The sequence below is a fragment of the Phaseolus vulgaris genome, chromosome 6 (genome assembly GCF_000499845.2).
Source record: "Phaseolus vulgaris cultivar G19833 chromosome 6, P. vulgaris v2.0, whole genome shotgun sequence".
In the NCBI taxonomy this organism is placed as follows: domain Eukaryota; kingdom Viridiplantae; phylum Streptophyta; class Magnoliopsida; order Fabales; family Fabaceae; genus Phaseolus; species Phaseolus vulgaris.
Genome location: NC_023754.2, coordinates 31,074,262 through 31,087,913, shown reverse-complemented (window position 1 = coordinate 31,087,913; position 13,652 = coordinate 31,074,262). Strand labels below are relative to the sequence as shown.

At 38.8% G+C, this 13,652-nt stretch overlaps 2 protein-coding genes across 2 annotated transcripts; both read left to right on the top strand.

Annotated features, from left to right (window-relative positions):
* The first annotated feature begins 576 nt into the window (after positions 1-576).
* On the top strand, positions 577-3,917 carry LOC137832916 (stromal 70 kDa heat shock-related protein, chloroplastic). The gene is made up of 7 exons (XM_068641309.1): positions 577-1,335; positions 1,426-1,758; positions 1,851-1,993; positions 2,112-2,210; positions 2,325-2,514; positions 2,657-3,055; positions 3,205-3,917. The coding sequence occupies exons 1-7, from the start codon at positions 835-837 to the stop codon at positions 3,607-3,609; spliced, it is 2,070 nt and encodes a 689-aa protein (XP_068497410.1). The 5' UTR covers positions 577-834; the 3' UTR covers positions 3,610-3,917.
* Positions 3,918-10,280: 6,363 nt separating this feature from the next.
* LOC137832917 (stromal 70 kDa heat shock-related protein, chloroplastic-like) lies at positions 10,281-13,428 on the top strand. Its single transcript, XM_068641310.1, has 7 exons — positions 10,281-10,984; positions 11,076-11,408; positions 11,501-11,643; positions 11,759-11,857; positions 11,977-12,166; positions 12,328-12,726; positions 12,879-13,428. The coding sequence occupies exons 1-7, from the start codon at positions 10,484-10,486 to the stop codon at positions 13,281-13,283; spliced, it is 2,070 nt and encodes a 689-aa protein (XP_068497411.1). The 5' UTR covers positions 10,281-10,483; the 3' UTR covers positions 13,284-13,428.
* Positions 13,429-13,652: the final 224 nt, after the last annotated feature.

The window sequence follows — 13,652 nt, the reverse complement described above, 5'->3', positions numbered from 1 at the left end:
CTCTTTATACTCTTTATTATATATATATATATATATATATATATAAATATAGGTAAGATTATATTTTAATATCATCAAAATTAATTGTAATATATTTTTTAAAGAATTTAAACTTTTTTTTATATAAAATAATTAAAAATGATTTTATTTCTTGAACTTTCATACTTACAAGTTACATATGCATAATAATTATAACTGATATCAATTTTTTAATATTATAATATAGTTGATTCTAGAAGTATGCTTGACATCTTAGAAAAAAAGGAAAAAAAGTTACCATTTCATTTCCACCACAAATAACTCCATAGAATCCATTTCAACTATAAATAACTTCATAATTGAAGTTTAGATTAAGAATAAAAATAAATTTTAGATTATACTCTGATAATCTAAAGTTTAGATTAAAAATAAAATAAATTTCAAAATTATATTATAAGAAAAAAACATTTAACCCTACAATTTATTTAATACATTTGGAAACTATAAGCTATAAGTTAGTGGTTCCCATATTTAAAGTATTTTTGATTTGTATTAATTAGTGTTTAGATAAAAAATAAAATTGAAACTGAAAATTATGTTAGAAAAAAATATAGCAGTGGAGTGTAGTATTAGGGTGTAGGGTAACGAAATGGGGCGAGAATGATGAAGATGGTTCTAGAATAAATACACGTGGCAGCACAGAGAACGTAACATAACCCTCATCCTCTTCCAAAACCCTTCTTCTTATTCTCTCCGTCATCTCTTCTTCTCTGAGTCTGCAACAACTCTCTTACCCTTTCTCACTCTCTCTATCTCTCAATTTCCAGAATTAGGGTTCCGCCATACTAATTAAACATGGCTTCCTCGAGCGCTCAAATACACGGTCTCGGAACCCCCTCTTTCGCCGGTTCCCGAACCCTATTCTTAGGTCAGAGGCTAAACACCAAGGCCTTCATCAAGGTCAAGAGCAAGCCCAGGAGAGTCCTTCCTCTCCGTGTCGTCAATGAGAAAGTCGTTGGTATCGACTTGGGAACCACCAACTCCGCCGTCGCCGCCATGGAAGGCGGCAAGCCCACCATTATCACCAACGCCGAGGGACAGAGAACAACCCCCTCCGTCGTCGCTTACACCAAAAACGGCGACAGACTCGTCGGCCAAATCGCCAAGCGTCAGGCCGTCGTCAACCCCGAGAACACCTTCTTCTCCGTCAAGAGGTTCATAGGCAGGAAGATGTCCGAGGTAGACGAGGAGTCCAAGCAGGTCTCTTACAGAGTCATCAGAGACGACAACGGCAACGTCAAACTCGATTGCCCCGCCATTGGTAAACAGTTTGCTGCTGAAGAAATTTCTGCTCAGGTCTCCTTTTCTTTTCTTTCTGTTTTCTTACATTCACAATGTTACTTGCTGGGTTGCTATGTTATTGATAGCCACTTGTGTGCTGTGTAGGTGTTGAGGAAGCTTGTGGATGATGCTTCCAAGTTCTTGAACGATAAAGTGACCAAGGCTGTTGTTACTGTGCCTGCTTATTTCAATGACTCGCAAAGGACTGCCACCAAGGATGCCGGTAGGATTGCTGGTCTAGAGGTTCTTAGGATTATCAACGAACCAACTGCTGCATCCTTGGCCTATGGCTTTGAAAGGAAAAACAATGAAACTATCTTGGTCTTTGACCTTGGAGGTGGTACTTTTGATGTCTCGGTGCTTGAGGTTGGCGATGGAGTGTTTGAGGTGCTGTCTACTTCTGGGGATACTCACCTGGGTGGTGATGATTTTGATAAGGTTGCCCTTTTTCCTAAACCTGATAAATTGTAGAAACTTCTGTTAATTGTGGTTCGCTGACTGTTTTCTGTTGTACCCTTCTTTGGCTGTAGAGAATTGTTGACTGGCTGGCTTCCAACTTCAAGAGAGATGAAGGCATAGACCTCTTGAAAGACAAACAAGCTCTTCAGCGTCTCACTGAGACAGCCGAGAAAGCCAAGATGGAGCTCTCATCGTTGACTCAAACTAACCTTAGGTATTTACACCTTTCTCGGTTGTTCCAACTACTGCATCCTTCCCTGTATTTTTTTTTTCCATTGCATTGTGACTTGTTAATTAAGCAAACCACTGAGATTTTGTGCCAATGTTTTCAGTTTACCATTCATTACTGCTACAGCGGATGGTCCCAAACATATCGAGACAACCCTCACACGGGCTAAATTCGAGGAACTGTGTTCAGATCTTCTTGACAGGTACCAATAAATTTGAATTGCATTGAATTTGAATGGATGACAAACATAAGATTTTGCTGCTTTCACTATAGCGGAAGAAACTACTTAACCTATTTGTATATGAATTGTGTTCAGGCTCAGGACACCAGTTGAAAACTCATTGAGGGATGCAAAACTGTCCTTCAAGGATCTTGACGAGGTTATCCTTGTGGGTGGATCAACACGTATCCCCGCCGTCCAGGAGCTTGTAAAGAAGTTGACTGGCAAGGACCCAAATGTCACTGTCAATCCAGATGAAGTGGTTGCCCTTGGAGCTGCAGTTCAGGTGGGAGTTAGCTTTTATCTTTGAAGAATTGTTTAATTTGAAGGGAGACTGAGAGTGTCTTTTATGCTTTGGGTAAAACTTTTATTTTCACAATAGTATTCTATTATCATTGATTAATTTTTTTGGTAATTTGTGCTTTTAGGCTGGTGTGTTGGCTGGAGATGTCAGTGACATTGTGCTCTTGGATGTCTCTCCATTATCTTTGGGTCTGGAAACTCTAGGTGGTGTGATGACAAAAATTATCCCTAGAAACACTACACTTCCCACCTCAAAGTCCGAGGTTTTCTCCACCGCTGCTGATGGACAAACCAGTGTAGAAATCAATGTCCTTCAGGGTGAGAGAGAATTTGTCAGGGACAATAAGTCACTTGGTAGCTTCCGCCTGGATGGTATCCCTCCTGCACCTCGTGGAGTTCCCCAGATTGAGGTGAAATTCGATATTGATGCCAATGGCATTCTCTCGGTCGCTGCTATTGATAAAGGCACAGGGAAGAAGCAAGATATTACCATTACTGGTGCTAGCACCTTACCTTCAGATGAGGTATCCACTATCGTCGACACTTTTGTATATTGTTTTTTTATTGCCAGTCTCTTCTGTTGTATTGATTACATGAAAGAAACGCCAATTTTATGGTCATGGGAGGGCCTTCGAGGTAGAAATGCTTACTGTGTCTTGTGAATGTAATACAGGTGGCAAGAATGGTGAATGAAGCAGAAAAATTTTCTAAGGAAGACAAAGAGAAGAGAGACGCCATTGACACGAAGAACCAAGCGGATTCCGTTGTGTACCAGACAGAGAAGCAATTGAAAGAGCTTGGAGACAAAGTTCCAGGCCCTGTGAAAGAAAAGGTTGAAGCAAAATTAGGGGAGCTTAAAGAAGCAATATCTGGGGGTGCGACCCAATCTATTAAGGATGCCATGGCTGCCCTGAATCAGGAAGTTATGCAGCTTGGTCAGTCCCTTTACAACCAACCAGGAGCTCCTGGTGCAGGAGGCCCTACTCCCCCACCTGGTGCCGACGCTGGCCCCTCAGAATCTTCAGGCAAGGGACCCGACGGTGATGTCATCGATGCAGATTTCACCGATTCTAAATGAGCTGGTTATCAATAGAGATTATTGTTAGTATTTTTTCCCCCATTATATGTTTTTTTCTGTTCCAAATTCTTAAAATAGTTTTTGTCAATGGAGAGTGGGTGCGTATTTCCTGTAAAAATTAGACACGGATTTTGTAGGTGCTCATTGATGCGCTTGTCGTACCCTGGATTTTTGTCTTTCGTAATACTAATTCATGGTCCATCCCTATTCCCATCCTATACTAATCAGGGGACTTTGTAACTTTGAAAGCAATGTAGTAAAGGGTGAAGGGTCCTCCGTTTAGGTACTCCTCGCCCATTCTCTCTCAACCAGTCATCTTTTCTACTTCCAATTCTTAACTCTTCATCACATTTAAACTTTAACTCTCTGTTTTTCTGCTGAATTCTCTAATGAGTCACCTAATTGAAGACTAATTTTTAGACTTTGACCATAACTTTGTTGATTTGTAGTTGTTTGAGTGGGACCACACCAGTTTTTAATGTTACACTTTTGATCCTAGTGGAAGAGAAGGTACTTGAATATGATCAAGTGAATTACTTTTTTAAACTGAAAAAAAAAAAAGTTTTAACAAACAAGAAACTTGAATACATAACATATTGTGTAACAAAAATAGGTTAGTAAAACATATAACCTATTGAGAAACTTAATGTTTTTTATCAAAGGAAAACATGATGTTGTGCAGGAATTTTAGATTCCAAATTCACATACAGAAACATGTGTTGGTTTAATACCATATAAGATTAAATATGTTTTTCATTACTTTTGTTTCTGGTTTAAATTGTTAGATGTTATTATTATGGATGATTGAAATGAAACTTGATAATAACGTTAATTTTTATTTTTGTCGTGATAATAATTTTAACTTTATTTTTTATATAAAATAATATTTTACATAAAAAATATATTAAAATTAATATTATTCGTTCCTTCAGTTAATAAAATGACAATCCTAAAATATATTAGTTAGCAGGGTATAACGAGTTATCAATTTAATGAATAATTATTAAGAGAAAAGTTACATTAATTATAATTATAAGATTATATTTTAATATAAACAAAATTAATTGTAATATATTTCTTAAATATTTTAAACTTTTTTTATACAAAATAATTAAAACTGATTTTAATTCTTGAATTTTCATGCTTATATATGCATAACAATTATAACTGATATCAATTTTTTAATATTATAATATACATGATTCTAGAAGTATGTTTGGAACATTAGAAAAAAAAGGAAAAAAGTTATCATTTTACTTCGACTAAAAAAAAAAACTCGATAGAACCTATTTCAACTATAAATAACTTGATAATTTTAAGTTTAAATTGAGAATAAAAATAAATTTTAAATTATACTCTAAAGTTTAAGTTTAATTTAGGAATAAAATAAATTTCAAATTATATTATAAAAATGAAAAGAATATTAACCCTACAATTTAATACTTTTCTCGATACTGTAAGTTATGGACACTTATTTAGGATCCTCGTATATTAACACATGTGAAAACACACTTTACACTATAATTAATTAATATTTTATTTTTTAATTTAAATATGTTATTATATTATTATTTACAATATTAAAGGTATATTTTTTTTATTATTTATGGTGTCAACAAAACTTTTCTCTAATGGTGTTACATAAAATATAAAATTGAAAGTGAAAATTATGTTTGAAAAAAATTAGCACCATGTACTCCTTATTTAGAGGCAGAAAGAAGAAAATGAACTCCTTATTTACATTTATTAGCGAATGAGGGCGTGGATTGAGAAGGTGATGAATGCCCAGGTAGATGCACAACTTATTAAATACCCTTCACAAATTATTGAAAATCAATTTTATTCACCATGAACATTTTCCATTACTTGCATGTACTTGCATGTAAAGTTGAGTACAATATTTTAAATTTCAAAAAGTTATAATTACATTTTTTAACTTCTCACGTGCCCAAAATACATAAGACACAGTCAGTTATGTCATAAAAAATAGTTGGTTATAAAAAATAGTTGATAATCGATTAAATATACAACACAATCCACCTCCCCCTTTTACATCAAACACTGCATTGGCGTTGGGGAATGCCTTCAGACTTCAAATGTTCATTGCATGTTTTCTAAGGAAGGAGGTTCAACGCAGGGCCACACATAGCTATTGTCATCTACGCCATTCTCCTCTTGATATCTGCTACTGCTTCTTCTTCTTCTTCTGTTTGGGAGGAGAGTTTGAGGTAGGAATGCTTACTGCTGTCTCCATTCAGGTGGCGAGAATGGTGAATGAAACAGAGAAGTTTTCAAAGAAAGACAAAGAGAAGAGAGACACACAATTGACACTAAGAACCAAGCAGATTCTGTGGTGTACCAGACAAAGAAACAATTGAAAGAACTTGGAGACAAGGTTCCTGGCCCTGTGAAAAAGAAGGTTGAGGCAAAACTAGGAGAGCTTAAAGACGCAATATCTGGGGCTCAACCCAAGCTATTAAGGATGCCATGACTGTCCTCAATCAGGAAGTTATGCAGAGTCCCTTTACAACCACCCAGGAACTCCTGGCGCAGGAGGCCCTAGTCTCCTACCTGGTGCCGACGCTGACTCCTCAGAATCTTCAGACTAGGGATGCAGATTTCACCGACTGACCGACTCGAGCTAGTTATAATAAAGATTATTGTTAGTTATCAATAGAAATTATATTTATAACCAACTATCGAAATGTCTCTCAACAACTTCTCTTCATTCTAGCAATGATATATGTTAAAATGAACGGACAACAACTTCTCTTCATTCTAGTAATGATATATATTAGAATGAACGAATATAGAAGCTGATGATAGACATCTGGATGGTCCAGTTAGTTATAAATATAATCTATCGATAGGAATAATCTCTATTGATAACTAGTTTATTTAGAGCTGGTGAAATCTGTATTGATGACATCACTGTCTAGTCCCTTTCCTGAAGATTTTGAGGGGCCAGAGTCGGCACCCGCCTCCTACGCCAGGAGCTCCTGATGCTTGTAAAGGGATTGACCAAGCTGTATAACTTTCTGATTGAGGACACCCATAACATCCTTAATAGCTTGGGTCGAACCTAAGATATTGCGTCTTTTAAGCTCTCCTAGTTTTGCTTCAACTTTCTCTTTCAAAGGGCCCGGAACCTTGTCTCCAAGCTCTTTCAATTGTTTCTCTGTATGGTACATCACAGAATCTGCTTGGTTCTTAGTATCAATTGCGTTCCTATTCTCTTTGTCTTACTTTAAAAATTTCTCTACTTCATTCACCATTCTCACATGTATAAGCACTGTATAAGCATTGCTACTAAAATGCCCTTCCCATGACCATAAAATTGACGTTTTTCAATACAACATAGGCAACTGGCAATAAAAAAATAATATACAAAAGTGTCTGGGACCCATCCATGATTACAACAACAGCTAGTCCAGCTAAAATTTCTGAATCCAAGTGTTGCTCACTAAGAAACATTTCACTGGCATTCTGGAATGTGACGTCCCAAAAACTCCAAGTTGATCAAATGAATCAAAACAAAACTGATAATAAAAGACACTCTCAGTCCCCCTCCCCTGCCCCTTCAAATTAAGGGATTCTTCAAAGATAAAAGCTAAATCACACCTGAACTGCAGCTCCAAGGACAACCACTTCATCACACCACTTAGAGTCTCCAACCAAGATATCATCCTAAATGCGCAAATTATGAAAATAATAACCCTTGTGAGGGTATGTTTGGAACCATGGTAAACGGAAAACATTGACACAAAATCTCAGTGATTTGCTTAATAGCACGAAGTCACAATGCAATGAAAAAAAATACAGGGAAAAAATGTAGTAATTGGAACAACCAAGAAAGGTACAACAGAAAACAAGTTCAATTGTCATTTGAGTATGAGAAAGAACTATCATCATGTTATATAATATAATAAATATAATTCTATAACCTGCTAGTACTTCACAGAAGTTCATTCTCATGGGGATCATAAAGAAGGGCAGCCTATGGCCAACCTATCACCACCCAGGTGTGGCCATAGGCCAAGGATGGTGCGCAGAAAGTTATATTCGTACACTACTGATTCCTCTGATTTAAGCTTCTGCATATATATTTACTGCATTTCTTTCATGTACTGCAGTGCCATTATATCATTAGCGAAAGTGATGTATCCCAATATGCCAAAAGTAAATTATGAAAAATGGAGATATTCAACTTAATGCAGTGCATCTCAAATTGGGAGAGTACTGAAAGAACCTACAGACAAGGTCTACTGCTTCTGGGGGTAAACGTTTCTGAAAGACCTATCAAATTAGGATAATATCACACTAAATCTCTCATTCAACCACTGTTCCATCACTCTCTGAAACATCCTTGATTGTTTCGTCTTCTTCCTCGAGCACTCTCGCGTTTCTCTCTACATCTTATAGAACCTTCATCCTACTTGATCAAAGGTATGAACTTTAACTATCGATCACCCTTATCTATCGATTCTAACGCTTGATAACCACCTGGGGATGTGTAACCCCCTGCATTTTAAGCTTTCTCTGTTCCCTTTTATGGGGTCCTTTCGAGCGTGGGTTTCCCTGACTTAGGTTTCAAGAAACTCAGGATCCTCGAGGAACTGATTCCCTTTGTATTCTTGCACACAGGGATGGTTCTGAATAAAGAGAAACGGGTCAAGCTGGCTGGCATCCTGACTCTGCGTCGATGGTTGTCTGGGGGTGCGGGCACCTCTTGCCCTCATGCCCTCGCTTCTACTATTGTCGCGCCCTCTCCTACTGCCTCCTTCGTCGCGGTTCCTCTCGTCGCGGCCCAAGCATCTCCCGCTCCACTTCCTTGCGGAAAGGTAGTGGAGATCGAGTCTGATGAGGATTCCGCCGAAGGGCCGATTTCTAAAAGGCTTAGGCCTACAACGGTGACGGTCTCTCATTCCTCTACTGTCGGTCGCCTGACATTGTTCCGAGGCCAGACACCAAGCGCTCCCTCATCCTCTGATCTCTTCGCACTTGCGGACGGTGGGATAAGCGTTCCTGTAACTCCATCTACTCCTGAACTTCCTGATGTCCTACAACATGCCCTCAAAGGCTTCTATCTAGAGATGATAGTGGACTCAGGTGAGAGACTGCTGCGAGGGAAATGTTGGGCCTCAACTTTGGGGCTCTTCTTGCCCAATCCAACGCCCTCATAACTAAGCCTGAGGCGAGGGTGGCGCTGGTAGAGGCCAAAGCTAAAGAAGAAACGGCCCTGCTGGCTCGTTTGTTTGCTACCTGCGAGGCCGCACTGAAACAGGAGTTGAATAGCCTCTGCCAATCTGAAAAGGACCTCTTAAAACGACTTCATGACAAGTGCCAAGAGGCTATCGAGCTGGAGGCAAAAATCTTGCTCCTGCGAATCCAGGTCATCGAGTTGGAAGAGGCGGCTAAGGCCTCCAAGGCCAAGATGCACGACTAAAAGAAAGGTCCATCAATCGAGAAGTGCACATGGGTAATGTTGAGGCCGAGCTCCTTCAACAAGCCAAGAGATTTGAAGAAACCGAGGTTGAAATGACTGGGATGTTGTTGATGCTTACGACGCGGGGTTCGAGGACACGTGGGGTCCCCTAACTAGAGTGCATCCTCTGTCGGGGTGCCACCTGGATGCCTCCTCATGCACTTGATCTCTGGTGTCACCCGCCTTGAGAGCGCCCTATTTGTCCACGTGTCATGTATGCAGCTCGCGCCCTGGAACACGACCCTTATAGGTCATATTTTTCTAGTGACTCTATACTTGTGTTACGCTTAAATGTGTCATCCACTCCACACGCATGGACTCTCGTGACCTAGGTTTCTCCCTTACTGATAATTGGTGCGTGGTCTGGGATCCACCTCTCATGGCCCAGCTCTGCTATTTGTAAACTGCTACTTAATGAAGTAATGAACAAATGAACAAATAATTTTTCTTTTTTTCAGATTCAACAACGCTCCGCATTTGGTAACCACGCTACTCATTTATTAACGCTCAATAAAGTAAAATGACTAATAACAATTGAAAAAAATAATCTAAATAATAAATTTTACAAATTTCTCCACTTTTTAAATAACATAACATGGTATACTAAACAATAATAAATAAAATAAATTTTTAAAATTAAAAACGACTTATTTTTAACTTTTAAAATTATAAAAAAACAAAATAATTAAAAAAATAAAATATTAATAAGAATAAAATAAAAATCATTTTGTAAAATATCTCACCATGTTTCAATTAAGAGAAAAAAAAGATGAAATCCAGAAAAAGCAAATTTAGAAGTAACCGCATTTTAAAAATTTGTTAAAAATAAAATATTAATAATAATAAAAAAATTTATAAAATATCCCACTGTTTTAATTAAGAGAAAAAAAAAGAAACACGAAACCAAAAAATCAATTTTGCAAGATGATCACCTTTTAAAAATTTGCTAAATTTTAAAAACTTCTGAACCTGTTTGTGATCAATAAAAAAGACAGAATATACTAATATATAAAGATAAAATGAGAAAAACATATATATACCAAAAACAGTTAAAAATAAATTCCCTTTCATAAATGTAGATATAAATTAACTAAAATACGCTTTAAATTAATTAAAATTTAATTTTTATATATATAATAATAAATTTGTAATCTTATAATTTAAATAATTAAAAATAATTAAAAATATCTTTAAAACTAAAAGCATGTAACATAACGAAGCACCTGCTGATCCTCTCCCAAAACCCTCCTTCTTATTCTTCTTCATCCCTTCTTCTCTGAGCTTCCAACCACGCTCTTAGCCTCTCACCTTCTCTCTCTCTTTCTCTCTCTCTTTTTCTCTCTCTATCTCTCAATTACCATAATTAGGGTTCCGCCGTACTAATTAAACATGGCTTCCTCAACCGCTCAAATACACGGTCTCGGAACCCCCTCCTTCGCCGGTTCCCGAACCCTATTCTTAGGTCAGAGGCTAAACACCAAAGCCTTCATCAAGGTCAAGAGCAAGCCCAGGAGGGTCCTTCCTCTCCGTGTCGTCAATGAGAAAGTCGTTGGTATCGACTTGGGAACCACCAACTCCGCCGTCGCCGCCATGGAAGGCGGCAAGCCCACCATCATCACCAACGCCGAGGGCCAGAGAACCACCCCCTCCGTCGTCGCCTACACCAAAAACGGCGACAGACTCGTCGGCCAAATCGCCAAGCGTCAGGCCGTCGTCAACCCCGAGAACACCTTCTTCTCCGTCAAGAGGTTCATTGGCAGGAAGATGTCTGAGGTAGACGAGGAATCCAAGCAGGTCTCTTACAAAGTCATCAGAGACGACAACGGCAACGTCAAACTCGATTGCCCCGCCATTGGTAAACAGTTCGCTGCTGAAGAAATTTCTGCCCAGGTCATTTTTCTTTTCTTTCTATTTTCTTACATTCACAATGTTACTTGCTGGGTTGCTGTGTTATTGATAGCCACTTGTGTGTGCTGTGTAGGTGTTGAGGAAGCTTGTGGACGATGCTTCCAAGTTTTTGAACGATAAAGTGACCAAGGCTGTTGTTACTGTTCCTGCTTATTTCAATGACTCGCAGAGGACTGCTACCAAGGATGCTGGTAGGATTGCTGGTTTTGAGGTTCTTAGGATTATCAACGAACCAACTGCTGCATCCTTGGCCTATGGCTTTGAAAGGAAAAACAATGAAACTATCTTGGTCTTTGACCTTGGAGGTGGCACCTTTGATGTCTCCGTGCTTGAGGTTGGCGATGGAGTGTTTGAGGTGCTGTCTACTTCTGGGGATACTCACCTGGGTGGTGATGATTTTGATAAGGTTGCGATTTTTTCTGATTCTGATAAATTGTAGAAACTTCTGTTAATTGTGGTTCGCTGACTGTTTTCTTTTGTACCTTTCTTTGGCTGTAGAGAATTGTTGACTGGTTGGCTTCCAACTTCAAGAGAGATGAAGGCATAGACCTCTTGAAAGACAAACAAGCTCTTCAGCGTCTCACTGAGACAGCCGAGAAAGCCAAGATGGAGCTCTCATCATTGACTCAAACTAACCTTAGGTATTTTCCTTTCTCGGTTGTTCCAATTACTACATTTTTTCCCTGTATTTTTTTTCATTGCATTGTGACTTGTGCTATTAAGCAAACCACTGAGATTTTGTGCCAATGTTTTCAGTTTACCGTTCATTACTGCTACAGCGGATGGTCCCAAACATATCGAGACAACCCTCACAAGGGCTAAATTCGAGGAACTGTGTTCAGATCTTCTTGACAGGTAACAGTAAATTTGAATTGCATTGAATTTGAATGGATGGCAAACATAAGATTTTGCTGCTTTCACCAAAGCGGAAGAAACTACTTAACCATGTTTGTACTTGTATGAATTGTGTTCAGGCTCAGGACACCAGTTGAAAACTCATTGAGGGATGCAAAACTCTCCTTCAAGGATCTTGATGAGGTTATCCTTGTGGGTGGATCAACACGGATCCCAGCCGTCCAGGAGCTTGTAAAGAAGTTGACTGGCAAGGACCCAAATGTCACTGTCAATCCAGACGAAGTGGTTGCCCTTGGAGCTGCAGTTCAGGTGGGATTTAGCTTTTATCTTTGAAGAATTGCTTAACTTGAAGGGGCAGGGGAGGGACTGAGAGTGTTTTTTATAAATTCGAGAGTCTTCAGTAAAACTTTTATTTTCAGATCAGTACTCTATTATCATTGATTAATCTTTTTGGTAATTTGTGCTTTTAGGCTGGTGTCTTGGCCGGAGACGTCAGTGACATTGTGCTCTTGGATGTCTCTCCATTATCTTTGGGTCTGGAAACTCTAGGTGGTGTGATGACAAAAATTATCCCTAGAAACACTACTCTTCCCACCTCAAAGTCCGAGGTTTTCTCCACCGCTGCTGATGGACAAACCAGTGTAGAAATCAATGTCCTTCAGGGTGAGAGAGAATTTGTCAGGGACAATAAATCACTTGGTAGCTTCCGCCTGGATGGTATCCCTCCTGCACCTCGTGGAGTTCCCCAGATTGAGGTCAAATTCGATATTGATGCCAATGGCATTCTCTCGGTCGCTGCTATTGATAAGGGCACAGGAAAGAAGCAAGATATTACCATTACTGGTGCTAGCACCTTACCTTCAGATGAGGTATCTACTATGGTCGAAACTTTTGTATATTGCTTTTTTATTGCTAGTTGCTTCTGTTGTATTGATTACATGAAAGAAACGCCAATTTTTTGGTCATGGGAGGGTCGTGTTTGAGGTAGGAATGTTTATGCTGTCTCGTGAATGTAATACAGGTGGCTAGAATGGTGAATGAAGCTGAGAAATTTTCAAAGGAAGATAAAGAGAAGAGGGATGCCATTGACACAAAGAACCAGGCAGATTCTGTTGTGTACCAGACAGAGAAACAATTGAAAGAGCTTGGAGACAAGGTTCCGGGCCCTGTGAAAGAGAAGGTTGAAGCAAAACTAGGGGAGCTTAAAGATGCGATATCTGGGGATGCGATCCAAGCTATTAAGGATGCCATGGCTGCCCTCAATCAGGAAGTTATGCAGCTTGGTCAGTCCCTATATAACCAACCAGGAGCTGCTGCCGCAGGAGGCCCTACTCCACCACCTGGTGCCGATGCTGGCCCCTCAGAATCTTCAGGCAAGGGACCCGAGGGTGATGTCATCGATGCAGATTTCACTGACTCTAAATGAGCTAGTTATCAATAGAGATTATTGTTAGTATTTTTCTTTTTCCATTATATGTTTTTTTCTGTTCCGAATTCTTAACATTTTTTGTCAATGGAGAGTGGGTGCGTATTTTCTATATATAATTAGACACGGATTTAGTTGGTGCTCATTGATTCGCGCTTTGTACCCTGGAATTTTGTCTTTCGTAGTACTGGTATTTATTGGTTTCTTCTCATCTTTGTTGGAAGTATTTTGCTTCGTATACAGTTGGAATGAACGGATATAGAAAGTATAGTAATTTACGTAAAATACGTTATAATTTACGGCTTATTCTTTAAATATTGTAATTTATTAGCAGGCGATATATTAGTGTTTAAAGTTGTGGTCAAACAT